The 17,870-nt window shown below is 35.0% G+C and overlaps 2 protein-coding genes across 2 annotated transcripts in view; one reads left to right on the plus strand and one right to left on the minus strand.

Moving 5' to 3' along the window:
• Positions 1-17,870, minus strand: part of AnxB11 (Annexin B11) — a 77,984-nt gene that overhangs the window by 46,668 nt on the left and 13,446 nt on the right. The window lies entirely within an intron of this gene.
• LOC141398387 (pickpocket protein 28-like) lies at positions 2,222-9,864 on the plus strand. The gene is made up of 8 exons (XM_073975673.1): positions 2,222-2,274; positions 2,321-2,521; positions 2,592-2,709; positions 2,772-2,920; positions 8,399-8,523; positions 8,596-8,684; positions 8,745-9,330; positions 9,446-9,864. Exons 1-8 carry the CDS (start codon positions 2,222-2,224, stop codon positions 9,646-9,648), a joined length of 1,524 nt encoding a protein of 507 aa, XP_073831774.1. The 3' UTR covers positions 9,649-9,864.

Raw genomic sequence — 17,870 nt, forward strand, 5'->3', positions numbered from 1 at the left:
AACCCAGCCTTATCTCACCCCTACACACCAACAGCAACCTACACCCAAAATTTCAACTTTCTAGCTTCAGCGGTTTCGTCGGGGCGCTGATGAATCAGTCAGTCAGTCAATCAGTCAGTCAGTGAATACCTCACCTCACTGCTCTTTTATATATATAGATAGATGTATGTATATTTACAATTTTTAAGAACATAAACAGCCTGTGTTGGCAACTCAAATTTTCCGATGGCTTCGTTTTTGTCACCCACAAAAACACATTTTGGTTTTTGTATCCAATGCTGTTTGTATTTGTGTGAAAACCAACAGAAACTTTAGATTTCCCTCATATATTTGGTTTTTATAACAAAAAAATACAAAAGAAAACGTCTGAAAAAGACGATAGAAAGAGACCCACCGTTTTGAGCTGAAATTTTGTTGTTTGTTAAAGAATTTCGCTGAAAACGCATGCATATGATGGGAAATTGATCTAGAGAAATTTTTAGATACTCATACATCTTTCCAAGATGTATTTTGATATTTTTTATACCCTACCAAAAAAACTTATTTGGAGAAAAAGTCAACGTTTTATTATAAAGCGAACATCTTCGCTTCTAAGGGGTATATCAAAAGTAAAATCTGCTAATGAAAGTAGAAAATATCACCTTTGCAACGATGTAAGGTTGTCGCAGGTGGTCAAACAACGAAGATATCGCAATAGCCGCTTATATAACCCATATTTTAATTTTTGCGATTTTAATAATAATGACGAATATCACAGCTTTGGTTGGGGACCCTCCAAAAGCGAAGTCTGACTATGAAAGTAGAAAACCTCAACTTTACAATGATGTAAAGCAGGTTGGCGTAGGTGGCCAAATAACGGAGATATCGCAATAGTCGGTAATACATCCCATTTTTCCATTTTTTTGTAATCACACTACAGGTCGCAATTTTCATCGGATCGTCACGAAATTTTGGGTGTTAAGGAAGGTCCTACCGAGCAAGAAGCCTATTGATTTTGATGATGGTCGGATCAAATTCAGAGGTCGGAATGGGCAAAAAACTTATTTGGAGAAAAAGTCAAGTAAGAGGTATATCGGAAGCAAGACCTGGCAAGGAAAGTAGAAAATAAAACCTTTACAACGTTGTAAAGTAGGTTGTCATAGGAGGTCAAACAACAGAGATATCGCAATAGTCGGCAATGCATCCCTTTTTCCATTTTTTGTGCAGTCACACTACAGATAGGAATTTTGATCAGATCCTCACGAAATTTTGGAGGTTGATGGGGGTATCACAGAGAAAGAAGACTATTGCTGGTTGGCGTACATCCCACTTTTCCATTTTTTATTTGAGTTGTACTAACGATGCACTTGACTGCGTTTCAACAAAATTGACCTGTATTAATGAAGACATTCTGAACAAAGGCTCTAAGCTATCCCAATTTTAATATTTTGAATTTTACCAGTCAAAAGCTTATGCACACGGGTAGTGGTGTACGGTATCACATAGTCGGCCCCGTCCCGATTGTAGCCTTGGCTCACTTGTTTGAAAATTGTTTTCAAAATTTGTCTGTATATAGAATATTTTTAGGGATTGCCACAAGGGACATATTTTTTAATGAGAACAATTCAAAAAATGTTAAAAATTAACATAATGGAAACACTGATATACAAAGCTTTTCGTAATTGAACGAATGCTTTTAAATTTTTTAAAAATCAAATTTTAAACAGATTCGTTTGAGTACGAACTATACGTTTGAAAAATATTTTTTTTTTTTTACAAAAACAGGGGGTAAGAGTTCTTAATAAATTTAGTTTGGAAACTAATTCCAATAACCAAACATAATATTGTTAATATTTCGACAAGGATATTACCATTTAACGTGACTAGGTTTCTTATAACATAATTAAAGTTTCCACCGTTGACATTGTGTAATCGATTAAATGACCAAATCAATAGACAAATTTAATGACTTATTGTTAATATCTAATTAAATTGTACTACATAATTATTTACTGATATTAATTAAAAAGACAAATAAAGACTTGTAATAGACAAGCATTCGTTTATTTGAATACGTTCTAGTGTGGATTAACAACAGTTTCAAGAGCTACAATGATATATCCGCCAAAGAATGTTAAAGAAAAAAGTGGCCACCACAAAGCAAACAGATTACCAATTTCTGTTTATTTTAAAGCCAATTTGAAACGATTTCTTTTGGAGACTGTATTAAACGGTTTAAAATATGTTTGTGATGAAGAACGCAGCATTGTGGAAAGGTGTTTATGTTATAACACAGTAAAGTGAATTGGAAATAAATCAATAACATTTTGGTGTGTTTCAGATTGTATTATTTGGTATCGTTTTTATCATTTTTCATCTATGGCCTTTACATGGCATTTTACTTTCTCAACAAATGGCAAAATACGCCCGTCATTATCAGTTTAAGTTCCAACCCAACTGCCATTGCCAGTCTGCCCTTTCCAACGGTGACTTTCTGTAATATGAATCAAATTCAACGTGACCGAGTGGAAAATTTTGAAATGTCAGTTAAGTGAAAATTTTGAAATCTTTGTGTGTTAAGAGAAAAACAAACTTGTTTGTTTCCCTTTCAGAGATTCACCTGAATATGGTCATGTACAAAAAATATGTTTTCAACCTTATAACTATACGAGATTTCTTAATTTTACACCACGTTCAGAAACGGATACATTTCCTAATTTTATTTTAGAGGTAAATATACATATGTATGTATGTAATTGATTGTTTATAAATGAAAATTTGTGTAATTTTAGAATGCCCAATCATGTGAAGATATGATTGTTTATTGCAAATTCGGAGAAGATGAAGAAACATGCACAGATTTGTTTCGGGAAGTTCTATTAGATGAAGGTTTGTGTTGCGTCTTCAATCAATTACATCCATACTATCTGTTTAAGGGAGAGTAAGTAAAAAATACATATACAAATTTAGCACAACAATGTGACACCCCAGCAAATCAAATGTCTGATGACCGACACGTCTGAACAATTTCGGAAGCAAAGTCGTTCAGATTTCGTTCCGATTTCTAAACGATTTTTCGGAGGGGAAATAGTTCAAATTTTGTACCGATTTCGGAACAAATGTCGGAAAGAAATTTCTTTCCGAATTTCCCAAGGATTTTCTTCAGATTTCGTTACGAAATCGGACCGAAATCGATCCGATGTCGCTCCGACATTTCGTTCCGAAATTATGTCAACCACTTCATACAACTTTCGTTACGAGTTCTGGTCAGATATCGGACGTATCGTCCGAATTTTGTTCCGATTTCATTACGATGTCGGTACGATTGGTTTGCTGGGAAAAATCGATTATTGCTTTCCATTACCTATCCCTAATCACGATTTTGCTTGGAAACCGGGAGTCCTATCGAAATGAGATTTAAGAAAGCAAAATCTTGAAACCCTAAAATAATTTAAAAATGTGAACTTTGACCGCGATTTATTTAAAATCCCTCCAGCGATTTGTTCTTGTTTTTGAATTTTTCTAATCTATGAACATTGCTGTTTCAAAATCCCAAAAAAAACTTCCCAGGTCTACGTGGTTTTCATTTAAGGTTAGTTAAGGCGCACCTGCATGACATTGTTTTATAAAGAGGCGATACCGTGACTGCATTGTCCCAATTTGAACATATGTATCCCTTGTAGAGAAATTTTACTGCTACAACATTTTTTTAAGTCTCATTTCGATAGGTAGGCTTAAAAATGTCAAATTGAATCGCGATTTTTTAAAAAGCGCTTCGGCGATTTGTTGGTTTTTTGATTTTTCTTTAGTTTCAGAATCCACAAAAACTTCCCAGGTGTAAGCACCTTCCATGTAAAGTTGCTTTAAGAGCACCGTGTGCTGACGTCATAGGGGTTTTTTTGAGTTTTGGGTCAATTGCCTCCGATTACTCCAATCAAGTGTTATCGTGCACTCAATTTTACCTAAAATTATTGAACTTTTGTGGTGAGGTACCGAAGGAAGTGGACCGATATGGCCTATCTTCGAACTTAAACTATGTTTGGACAAAAAATACCTCATGTATTCCCAGGGAGTGTTGGTTTCATGAAATTTCCTCAAGCTTTAATTAATTTTGACTTAAAAAGTCGTTAATATAAGCTGATACTTATTTTAGTCAATATGTCAATGGAGGGTTGAGAGTTATTCTAGTCTATCTTCGAGAACTAAAAAACTTAGTTTTTTCACATATTCCCGTTTTGGGAAGTATGGGCCTACTCCAAAACACTGACCTATATTGACGATTTTTGATGGAGAAGTGTTGGGACTACTAGGAACATGAAGTGTCAAGTTACAGCTAATTTGGTTAAATATTTTGGCAAAAATCCTCAAAATTCCGAAAATCGGTAGGTAACAAACAAAGATTGTTCCACATCAGTGACCGCAATGGGACCGTATTTATAGGCCTGTTTAATAGGTTCTTCTTTGTTGATTCTGGTGACATAAGATGATGTCGTTGTATAGCCGATATGGTTTGTGGTTGAAACAACGTCGATATTCACCTACGACAAAGATTATTACTTATAATTGTTCCACAAACATCCCATACGGGACAAGGGAGACTTCTCTCATATCAATGAGCGCACCCGATTCATATTTAGCTCAATGATATGGGACCTACTGTTTATCGCCGAGTCCGAACGGCGTGTCTTAAGACACCACTTGTGGAGAAGTTTTTCAAGGGTGAAATACTCAGGAAATGTCGCCAACATTACTGAGGGCTATTTTGCCCCGTTGAAAAATGTTTGATGTTGCCTGGCCGGGGAATCGAACCCCCGACCTTCTGCGTGCGAGGCGGGCGTGCATACCATTGCACCACGGTGGCACCCATCGGTAGGTACCGTTTCAAAAACCAAGCCAAAGTTGTATTATTTTGCTCATTTTTGTGTAGCCTGTTCTGATTGGGCCTGTCAGTGGTACATTCATGGGCTAAGGCGCCATCCGGCAAAAAGGGGCACACTTGATGAGAATAACAACAGAACAACCACCACTCAGTCTTCGTTCAGAAGTCAATGAAGAAGGTTCTGCTTTCGCTTGTTTCAATGATTTTTAATTTTAGCAATGTATTAACGCACACGCTGTTTGTGGAGAGAGTCGTATGCGTGAGTCCGCAAACAATGCGTTTGTATTAGTGCCGATACCTGGGCTAAGGGCTGTTTGTAGCATCCTTTCAAATAACGCTGTGCAAAACAACGACCTTTTATGTCCTTCAACTAAAGTCCACACATCCTTTATTGTTTTCAGGTACAGGAGGGTACAGAAAAATATATAATTTCTTACTACTCTTACTGAGCTGAAACTGTTGGCAGTTATTTCTTCTTAAAAAGAATAAGAAAGCGGATGATGATTAACGGCTACATCCGAAACTATCATATTCTCTACCTCGACCGCAATAATAAATTTGATTATCCACTGAGAGAAGATCTCAAGAGTACTCTCTCTGCTAGAAAAAACTTAAATGGTTTCCTGTCTAATAGAGAAGACCCGAAAAACTCTCCTGTCTACTAGAGAACATCTTAAAAGTTATTCTGTCTACCAGAGAAGACCCTAAAAGGTCTTCTGTTTACTCTAGAAGTCCCAAAAAGGTTTTCTGTCAAGTAGAGAATACCTTAAAATGTCTTCTGTCTACAGGGAAAAGCCATAAAACGTCTTCTGTCTACTAGAGAATATCCTAAAAGGTCTTCTTTATAATAGAAAATACCTTAAAAGATCTTTTGTCTACTAGGGAAGACCTTAAAACGCGTTCTGTCTACTTAAAATTACCTTAAAATTTCTTCTGTCTACTGGGGAAAGCCTTGAAAAGTCTTCTGTTTACTAGAAAATATCCTAAAATGTTTTTTGTCTACTGAGGAAACCTTAAAAAATGTTCTGTATACTAGAGAATACCTTAACATTTCTTCTGTCTACAGGGAAAAGCCATAAAAGGTCTTCTGTATAATAGAGAAGACCTTAAAAGGTCTTCTGTATACTAGAGAATACCAGAAGGCCTTCTGTCATAAGAGAAGACTCTAAAAGGTGTTTTGTCTACTAGAGAATACATTAAAAGGTCTTCTGTATACTAGAGAAGACCTTAAAAGGTTTTCTAACTACCTTGTACTTTTTTGTCCCCTCAGGAAGACCTACTTAAGGTCCTCTGTATACTAGAGAATACCTCAAAAAGTCTTCTGCCTATTATAGAAAAACATGATAGGTTTTTTGTCTTCTATAGAGGAACTCAATAGTTCATATCTTCACTAGAGCATACCATGGAAGGTCTTAAGTCTACTAGAGAAGACCCTAAAAGGTCATCTGTCTACTAGAGAATTCCATAAAATTTCTTCTGTCTACAGGGAAAAGCCATAAAAGGTCTTCTGTCTACTAGAGAATATCCTAAAAGGTCTTCCGTATAATAAGAAGACCTTAGAAGGTCTTCTGTCTACTAGAAAATACCTTAAAAGGTCTTGTCTACTAGAGAATACTCTAAAAGGTCTTCTGTCTATAAGAAAATACTCTAAGAGGTGTACTGTCTACTAGAGAATACCTTAAAATTTCTTCTGTCTATAAGGAAGGCCTTAAAAGGTCTTCTGTCTACTAGAGAATACCTTTTTCTTCTGTTTGCAGGGAAAAGCCATAAAAGGTATTCTGTCTACTAGAGAATATCCTAAAAGGTCTCCTGTATAATATAGAAGACCTTAAAAGATCTTCTGTCTACTACGGTAGACCTTAAAATGTATTCTGTCTATTTATAATTACCTTAAATTTTTTTCTGTCTACTGGCGAAAGCCTTAAAAAGTCTTCTCTTTACTAGAAAATATCCTAAAAGGTCTTTTGTCTACTGGGAAAAGCCTTAAAAGATGTTCTGTATACCAGAGAATACCTTAAAATTTCTTCTGTCTACTGGGAAAATTCATAAAAGGTCTTCTGTCTACTAGAGAATACCCTAAAAGGCCTTATGTATACTAGAAAACACCTTAAAAGGTGTTCTGTCTACTAGATGATACCTTAACATTTCTGCTGTGTACTGGGGAAAGCTTTACAAGGTCTTCTGTCTACTAGAAAATATCCTAAAAGGTCTTCTGTGTACTAGAGAAGACCTTAAAAAGTCTTCTGTCAACTAGAAAATACCTTAAAGGGTCTTCCGTCTACTATAGAAGACCCTAAAAGGCCTTATTTCTACTAGAGAAGACTCTAATAGATGTTCTGTCTACTATAGAACACCTTAAAATTTTTTCTGTTTACTGGGGAAAGCCTTAAAAGGCCTTCTGTGTGCTAGAGAAATGGTCTTCTGTCTACTAGAGAAGACCTTAAAAAACTTCTGTCTACTAGAGAATACTCTAAAAGGTATTCTGTATACTAGAGGAGACCTTAAAAGGTTTTCTAACTACCTTGAACTTTTTTTATGCACTCAGGAAGACCTAAAAAAGGTCCTCTGTATACTAGAGAATACCTCAAAAAGTCTTCTGTCTACTATAGAAAAACATGATAGGTCTTTTGTCTACTATAGAGGAATTTGTTCCGCATTCTAGGGAATAGCTTAAAACGCCTTCGATCTAATAGAGAATTCCTTAGAAGGTCTTCTGCCTACGTTAAAGCTCTTATGTCTACTAGAGAATACATTAAAAGCCCTTCTTTCTACTAGAGAATGCCTTAAATTTTTTTCTTTTTACTGGGGAAAGCCTTAAAAGGCCTTCTGCCTACTATAGAAGACCTTAAATGGTCTTCTGTCTACTAGAGAATAACCTAAAAGGTCTTCTGTATACTAGAGAAGACCTTAAAAGGTTTTCTAACTACCTTGAACTTTTTTGTCCCCTCAGGAAGACCTACAAAAGGTCCTCTGTATACTAGAGAATACCTCAAAAAGTCTGCTGTCTACTATAGAAAAACATGATAGGTCTTTTGTCTTCTATAGAGGAACTTAATAGTTCCTATCTTCAGTAGAGCATACCTTCGAAGGTCTTAAGTCTACTAGAAAATACCCTAAAACGTCTTCTTCTGTCTACTAGAAAATAAATTAAAAGTTATTCTGTCTACTAGAGAATACCTTAAAATGTCTTCCGTCTAATACAGAGGACCTTGAAACGTTTTCTAGAGAAACCCTTAAATTCCTTTTTTCTACTAGAGAATGCCTTAAAAGGTCTTCTGTCTACTATGGAAAACGCTAAAGGATCTGCTGTCTATTAGAAAATACCTTAAACAGTATTCTGTCTACTAGTGGATACCTTAAAATTGCCATTGTCTATTAGAGAACATCTTAAAATTTATTTTCGGAAAGAAAATATTTATTCGATTTCATAATTTATAACAATTTCCATAACAAATAATAACATGAGAACAATTGTTTGATATTATTTGTTAAATCCTGAGGAATTTTCAGTTTAGTTATTCACGTCTGATTCTTCCTCAGATACCGGTTTATACGTGAATATACGACATCAAATGGTCGAGCAACTTTGCCCGTTAAATGGACCTTCGAGGATGGGTATGGAACAGAATATTTACCAAAAAGATTTTATCCCAGAAAAACTCCAGGTACATTAAACATTGTATAACCAAAAATATAAATGAAAACAATAAAAGAATTACTTTGTAATGCAAAAAAAGGTCCGGGGACATCAAAAGGTTTAACTGTGGTACTTAATGCCGATTTAGACAATTATTATTGCTCCTCAACAAATGGTCCAGGATTTAAGGTAAATATTAACAAGAAAAATTAAAAACCTACTTCACAAAGTTAATTTAATCCTTGCCAGATGATGCTCTATAATCCGGTCGATTTCCCTTACATCAAGGAATCTGGTCTACCAGTGGCAATTGGTAGACAAACACTGGTACGGATTAATACTAAAATAAATGAAGCTGCTTCCACACTACGTCAAGTAGCACCCAAAGATAGACAGTGTTATTTCAGTGATGAAAAACAGCTGATCTATTTCAAATACTACACGCGGCAGAATTGTATAATGGAATGTGATGCCAAGATGATAATGAAAATGTGCCACTGTATACCACATTATTTACCGAATATCTTTTCAAATGCAACCATTTGTTATCTCAAGGATATGGATTGTCTGGAACGAGCTGAAAGTTTACTATTGGTTTCGACCATTGAAGAATGCAAAAGTGAATGTTTGAATGGCTGTAATGAAATTTCACATTCTCCGGATTTGTTTTCAACAGAATTTGCACAACATGATTATTATTTGCCAGATCATTTTTTCCACAATCGTTCGCTAGATGAGATGAAAGATGATTTGGCAATGGTATCTCTATTCTATAAATATAATAATATTCGTGGCTATACTAAAGCTCCGTATACGGGATTGACAGAGTTTTTGTGTAAGTTGTTTGGTAAAGTTTGTTAAAAATTAAATATATTTTAATAATAATAATAAATTTTGAAAATAACTGCAAACCTTAAACATTTTCTTTTCATTTTCTCCCCTATATGTAGCCCAAACTGGTGGCATCATGAGTTTAATGGTTGGTTTCAGTGTAATTTGCGTAGTTGAAGCTTTTTACTTTTCATTCATAAAAATATTTTTCGATTTATTCCTGCGTAGACTGCCGCAAAAAGTATCGGCAAATGACACAGATATAAATACCAAAAAAGATAAGGTGAGTTTGAGTGAGAAACATTTAACTATTAAACTGTGACATGTCAAAATATATCACAAGGCTAAGGATTTATTGCAACCTAAAATAAATTCATGTTAACGTAAATCAATTTTATTTTTCAGCACATGCCTTTAGACGAATATCATCCCCATTATTTAATAAAGCCACGAAAGCCAATCCATAATCGTGTTATGGTATGGAATAAGGAAGATATGAAAAAATACCAAAATAAATAAAATCTATTAAATTACTAAAATAAAGCACTTAATAAACTAATGTTTATTTAAAAAATTAATGTTAATAAAGAATATCAAAATAAAGAATCACAAAATTATTTGGAGTTTTTATCTCCTTAGTTTAAGAAATGTTTTCATGTAGCACGAATAAAGACTAAAGTAAAGTAGCAAAGAGCTGTGGAATATAACGAATCAGGAACCTATACAAAAACAGATTAAACGTAGGAAATTGAGGCGAATTTGCCACACCTTATGGACAAATGTTCATAGCATAAACAGAAAGGCGCTTGAATGGAATTCCTAAGGATAATGAAAGCGACTTTGACCAAGAAACACCTTGCGACGAACAATAACCCGAGAACTTACACAAAATTAACCTTATATTGGGAAGATGGAAAAACAAAAACCATATCCTATAGACTTTAATTTGGAATACATAAGTATAGGTCTACCATAGGACCATTATTTCGAAGTGTTACAAACTTTTGGACCAAAAACCAACTTTTAGTACCCTACACGCAAAGTATTGGGGTTTAAAATATACTTAAAAAATCCACGTGTTGGGGTTTAAAATATACTTTAAACCAGTAAGGAAAGAATCAAAGTCGGCCGGGGCCGACTATATGATACCCTACACCACTGTGAATATTTAAAATATAAATCGGAGCTATATCCAGATCTTAACCGATTTTGATATAATTTGGCACATTTATTTCCAAACGAATTCAGTCACACATTCCAAATATCATTGAAATTGGACTTATATAGTGTGTTTGGAGCAGCAAATACGCGAAATCGGCCGAAAATATATATGGGTGCTATATCCAAATCTGAACCGGTTTCGATATAATTTGGCACATTTATTTCTAGACTGAATTCAGTCACACATTCCAAATTCCATCGAAATCGGAAATATATAGCGTGTGTGGTACACAATATACGTGAAATCGGCCGAAACTATATATGGGAGCTATATCCAAATCCAAACCGATTTCGATATAATTTGGCACACTTATTTATAGACAGGATTCAGTCAAACACTCAAAATTTCATCAAAATTGGACGTATGTAGCGTGTTTGGTGCAGCAAATACGTGAAATCGGGCGAAAATATATATGGGAGCTATGTCCAAATCTAAACCGATTTTCACCAAAAGCAATAGCGTTCTTCTTATGGCTAAAAAAGTTAAAGTCCCCAATTTTCAGCTGAATCGGACAAAAAATGCGACCTGTAGGTTGCGAAGAAAAATACATGGACAGACGGACATGCATAAATCGACTCAGAAAGTGATTATATGTATATCCCCAAAAGGAACTATGGGTCTATTTCGTTTCCTTTTGTATGTTACATACATATGCACAAAGACATAGTACCCCTTACCACTGTGTGGTGTAGGGTATAAAAATGGACGAGTTGGGGTTTAAACTTTAAAAAAATTCCCCGAGTTGGGTTTTAAGATATACTTCAAAATATGGACGAGTTGGGGTTTAAAATATACTTTAAAAAATTCAACGAGTTGGGATTAAAAATATACTTTAAAAACTGCACGAGTTGGAGTTTAAAATTCCACGAGGTGGGGTTTAAAATATACAGTATAGTCTTGATAATCCGGACACCACATGTTTCGGCGATGTCCGGATTATCGAATTGTCCGGATTACCGAGTAGTCACAAAAACACATAATTTGTAAGTTCAAATCATTAATATCGGACGTTTACCAGATAAAAACTTGGCATCTTAAGTAAACGAATTCATATTAAGCAAATATAACGAGTTGCGACCATTTTAAGCAGCTTTCCGGCTACCAAATTTACTTCTTAATTGTACTCCTCCAGCGTAATTTAGGCGACATTTGCAATACACAGATAGTCTAAAACTTCTCTATAATTGGTGTATATTTTTTCATAGTTTTTTCAAGGATATACTCGTAAACTTTATAGCCCACATAATGATTTTCAGAGTCCATGGGACAAGAAGAGCCTCTTACGACTTGAGATATAACTTCAAAATTCAAATGCACTCATCTCGTTATTGTGAATATATTTTAGCCATTTCTATGAACATCAGCAACTGACTTTATATCGTCGTTTTTTCATCGAGTAAAATGAAGCGTTAGGTATTGAAAATATACTACATGCTCTACATGTCCACAAAAATATAATTTACAATTTCTCTCCTATATGGTTCTATTCAGATGAACCGGAGTATATGTTACAGCCTTCGAATAAGACAACGGAATTTAAATCTATTGGTGGTATAATTACAAGAATACAAAACAACGATCCGTAGTTGCCTGTGATTTTGTACATCAAAGATTGAAAATATAAGGAGTCTATACGTTTTTTAAATAACTCATTTTTTGCGTTACTGAAAAAACGGTAAAATTAAATTTCGGTAATTAATGATATTTTTCAGTAAGCTGGCGACCAAAAATTGGTTAAGTTCTGCCTATGGGAAGAGTTGTGCCAAATTTTATTTAAACTTTTCATTCATCATTATACCCTCAGCATTTATGCTAACGAGGGTATACGAGGAAAAGTCAAAATTTTTTAGTTTCCATGAAGCCAAGGTTTGCACTATTATAATACGCGAACTATTGTAGTTTATCAGTAACTATGACTATTGCTGGATTAATTTAGATGTTTTTGTACAAAGCTCAAAAATTTAGCAAACAAATTTAATTTACGTGGTAGTTACGACCGCGTAAAGGAAAAAACATAGGTAAAAACACGTTGAAGCTAAACAGGTTTTTTACATTGCTATTTGATTTCTGATTAATCCATTCAAATGACGGACATCTGTCCAAAGTAAAAGTAGGAGAATACAAAATGAAGATTACACTTCTAATGTAACACTTTCCAAAATTTCCACTGTATCCACCTTTTATGGATGCTGACATTTTGAAGCCGGATTTCAGGTGTTTTTTGTATTTTTTATGTAAGTGGGACGCGCATTCGGATATTTCGAAAAACCAATTATAGGATTAAAGAACTCGCGATTTCGCATAATCTGATATGTATATTGAGTATGTAGCCCACACAGCAGCAGAGTAATCTACTGCCAAAGGCCAAAATTTAGTGCGATATTTTTTCTAAAAAACCTATTTTTTGGGTACAGCATTTACAATATCATTTTGAGTGTGCTGGTACCCCGCGATATTTTAGTTTTTCGACGATCCGGATCATGTGAATCACAGATCGTAAAAATCCATCTACTAGAACGGCGGAAATGGCTACTGCAAAAATTGAAAAATTTGCGAAAAATGTTTTTCAAAATATCGCTGACTAATTCGCGTTTTATATGGATCGTTTCCATTTCAATGAAGAAAGTGAATCATCACTCGCGTTTGTGCGAAAACAGCGGTTTGAAAAATTTAGTGGCATGGGAGCTGTATCCGATTTATCCAAAAAATACTGTGTGATGCTACATCCACGGTTCTTGATGGATTTTATTGAAATATGTTTAGATCGATGTATTTTTTCGCGGTTGATACTGAAATCGGATGCGCATAAAAAGTGTATGCACTTTGTGCAAATTATAAGCGTTATACAGTTTGTTGCACACTAAACTGCAGACGAAGCTACATCTTAGCGGCCTAAGTAAATCCTGGCAAATGTGTACAAATTAAAAGAGAAGAATTCGCTGTGTTGGTAAACCGCATGCGCATCAAGTGATTTTGAGGATTTCGCGATTTACACGCATTTCAAAATGAACATTACCCGATACAGTTTTATTTCAAGAGTATACCCCATTTAAAGGAACCCAACATTTATTTGAACGATACCCATATCTTCCGCTAGATGTTAGCGTGTATTCGAGAAGTGATTAGAATAAAAAATGTGATTCTTTGCGTGAAAATTAACTAAAATAGAAAAATAACTCTAACCTATTTTTCCTACATTTTCTTCAACTATAATGCTATAATATGAAAACCATTGAACGGATTTGTATAGTTTTGGTTTCATTTGAATCTTCGCGATGTATAGATTACGTACATATTTTTTATATATTTTTCAGATGCATAAACAGGTTGAATTTTATTAAAACAAGTTGCAAAGTACGAATTTTTTTTACTCTTTCTCAATTTCCGCGAAAACTTTAAACTTTTTCACTAATGTTATGGGGCCTCAGTAATCATATATTACGTAGGGAGCCCCTAATTAAGAGAGTTTCTCAATATAATGATTAGAGCCTTTTAAAGATTTTTTTCTTTTTATCAGAATTGAAACCGCCATAACTTTTGCGCGCAACAACCAAAATTAGTATCTCGAACAGATTTAAGAATGGGATTTTTTTGCCATTCTATGTACCAAAAATCTTTCATGTAGCTTAAAAAAAATTTTTAATTTTTTTTCTTATGGAAAACTAAAAAATTTTGTCTTTTCTTCATATACACTTTCATACGGGCAAAATGTGTCTCATCGAAATAATGGTTTTAGACCCCAAGTATGTTTGGACGAAATGTGTTTCAGACAATTTGGAGTCGATTGAGCAATATCCGTCCGTCTGTCTGTCTGTCTGGCTGGAGCGCACGATAACTCTCGAACGGATGAACCGATTCGGTTCAAATTTCGGCTTTCGTAATATTTTGTCCAAACTTAGTTTAAGTTCGAAGATGGGTAATATCGGTCCACTCCTTCCGGTACCTCCCCCACAAAAGTTCGAAAATGTTCGGAACATTTGTGCGCACGATAACTCTTGAAGGGAGTACCCGATGTGGTCCATACTTTGCACATCGTGGAATTTCTACCAGACTTAGATGAGGTTCTAATAAGGACTCAATCGGTCCACTCCTTCGGATACCTCCCACACAAAATTTCGGAAAAGTTCAGTTTAGGACCAGCTCCCGAATCGCTTCGGTTTTTGTTGTAACATCTTGTATTCACCGCCCCCCATACGGCGGTACAAGTTTCATCAGGGGCAAGTCCGTACTTCCTGAGAAAATAGCCTGAAAGATGCAAAAAGCCCCTACGACACCGTGTGTAGTGGTTGGAGCGCGAGATAACTCTCGAAAGCATCTGCCGATTAGGTCCAAAATTTGGCCTTCGTAATATTTTGTCCAAACATACTTTAAATTCGAAGATAAACCATATAGGTCCACTCCTTCAGGTACCTCCCCCACAAAACTTCAAAAATGTTTGGAACATTCGTGCCCACGGTAACTCTTGAAAGGAGTGACCGGTGTAATCCATACTTTGCACATCCTAATATATCTACCAGTTATAGATCAGGTTCAAATATGGACTATATTTGTCTAATCCTTCTGGTACCTCCCGCACAAAATTTCGGATAAGTTCACTTTAAGACCTGCTCCCGAATCATTTTGATTTTTGCTGAAGCCATTTGCATTCGCTACCTCCATTACGACGGTGAACGTTATTTCGGGGGCAAGTCCATATTTCTTGGGAAAACAGCCCGAAAGGTGTAAAAAACCCTATGCCACGATAACTGTCGAACTGTTCAACCGATTTGGTCCAACATTTGGTCTTCGTCATATTTTATCCAAATTTAGTTTCATGGGGCAATACCGGACCGCAACTTCCGGCACTTTTCCCCCAATAAAATGTCACTAAAATGATAGGACGATATCACTTGAATTGGTCAACCAATTTGGTCCAAACTTTGGTTCTCCATATATTTTGTCAAAATTTAGTTTAACTTTTAAAATGGCCCATATCAGTCCTCCCTAAGGGTACCTCCCCCACAAAAGTTCAACATTTGTGCAGTTAATTCTTAATCCACATTTTTGTCGCAAGTTCAAATGTTCAAAAAGCGCCACAAAATTCTGAAGAGACACTAAATACGATCTGCCCGTAGATGAAAGTTTCACTTCATATTATCTGAGGGTATATCTCTGTCGGCAAAGCCGACTGACGCTTTTTTACTTGTTTTTTTTGATTTTAATTTTACCAATTTTTGTAGGTAACTCAAAAAAAATTCTTAGAGAATCTAAAAAATCTAAATTTTAAAATTAAGCTATTAATCCCAACGCTTTAAATGTTATAAACATTTCCAGGTAAAATATCATTGGAATACAATTCGCAGTTCCAAGGGACTTACTAATCGGAGGCCTAATAAACTAATTCCTTTAGAGGAGAGGAACACCCAACATCGATTTTTAAGGGAACTAGGCTACTCAACTCTAGTTTTAAAATACTGTTGCTTATCGTCATCCATCGATGGTTGGTATACAATTATTCGACAGATTCAAATAGTTAATTCAATATTGACTGTATAAGAAACTTATTTTTTCTTATTTACAGTATAGTCTCGATAATCCGGACACTCGTTAATCCGGACAACGCGGTAATCCGGACACCAGAATTTTTTACATTGTAGACTCTGTAATCCGGACATCACATATTTTTCCTACCTCGATAATCCGGACATCAATATTTTTTTCTTATATAGCACATCAGATTCTTATTTATTTCATTGCCATTTGCGTTCTTAACAATAGCAATTGGTGTACAACTAAGAAAAAAATAAGTTTTTCAAGGTTTTTGGTCCAAATCTTGAATTTCTAAATGGTCACTGTTAACTCAGTTATAGAGTCAATATGGAATTAACTATTTGAATCTGTCAAATGATTTTCCTACCGTTCAAGCATTGATGACTGGCTATGATAAGCAAAAATTTTTAAACATAGTGTTGGGTAAACCAGTAGTGGAATTCTGTAACTCGTTTTTCGAGTTACGGACAAAAATCGGTAAAATTAAAATGCTTTTAATTTCGGAAATTAACATTTTTTTTGATAAGTTAACAACCAAAATGAAGCTGTTGCTAAGTCCTACCGAAAGCAAAAGAATTGTTAACTTTTAATGATACCTTTCATTTTGGGTTTTAATTTTACCAATTTTTGTCGGTAACTCAAAAAATTAGTTAGAGAATTCCATTACTGTACCCTGTCATAAGAGGCTCATGTTCCATGGACAAGCGAAATCAATAAATGTACATGGACTACGAAGCTTATATCCTTAAAAAAAACTATAAATAAATATACACCAGTTGTAGAGAAGTTTTAGATGAAAAAATACTCACCAAAAGCCACTTAAATTATGCTGGATGAATATAAGTAAATTTGGTAGCTAGGGAAGTTGTTCCGGGTCATAAAATGATAGCATCCCGTGATATTTACTTAATATGAATTTGTTTGACTTACATGTCAGTTCTTTACATAGTAAAAGTCCCTTATTAATGAATATAACGTACAAAATTATATATTTTTGTTGCTACTCGGTAATCCGGACAATTCGATAATCCGGACACCGCCGAAACATGTGGTGTCCGGATTATCGACACTATACTGTACTTTAAAAAATTCCACGAGTTGGGGTTTAAAATATACTTAAAAAAATTGCACGAGCTGGGATTGAAAATTCTAAAAAAATTGCACAAGTTGGGGTTTAAAACATACTTTAAAAGTTTCCGCGAGTTGGGATTTAACAATACTTTAAATAACACTATGCAACTCGAAAATTATTAATATTTTGACACCGCAGCGTGACAGAAGACCAAAAATGAGAAGACACGTGTCCCGGCGTTTTTCCCTATCACTTGCACTTTCGCGGTTATGGGCCCCCAAAAACCTGAGGCCTTGATGTCAAAAGGGATCATTTTATCAGGCTCACATCTTCAACACCGCTGAGAATTTGAGTTTACTCGCTGAAGCAAAGTTGTAGCTCTCGACTTGAAGAATATTAATTGTCAACACATAAAATCCATTCAATCTCATCTTCAAGGTCAAAATCGTCAGGGTTAAATTTCCGATATAATTTTTCTCGGATTTTAAGCTACAGATATTAAACCGATCAAAATTGAAGCAAACAACCACCAGCAAAAATGTACCTTAGGTCTCAATAAACAACTTTCTAGAACGTACGAACTCCGTAGAAACGGTTCTTAATGGCCAAGATAGCAATGCAATTGCGATTTTTATCCTCTTTTATCAGTTTCTGCTCCATAGATACTAAACCGTTGAAAATTCACGAAAAGAATTAAACATATTAATGTAGTAAAAATATC

The sequence above is a fragment of the Musca autumnalis genome, unplaced genomic scaffold (genome assembly GCF_047663935.1).
Source record: "Musca autumnalis isolate F117 unplaced genomic scaffold, ASM4766393v1 scaffold_3, whole genome shotgun sequence".
Classification (NCBI taxonomy): domain Eukaryota; kingdom Metazoa; phylum Arthropoda; class Insecta; order Diptera; family Muscidae; genus Musca; species Musca autumnalis.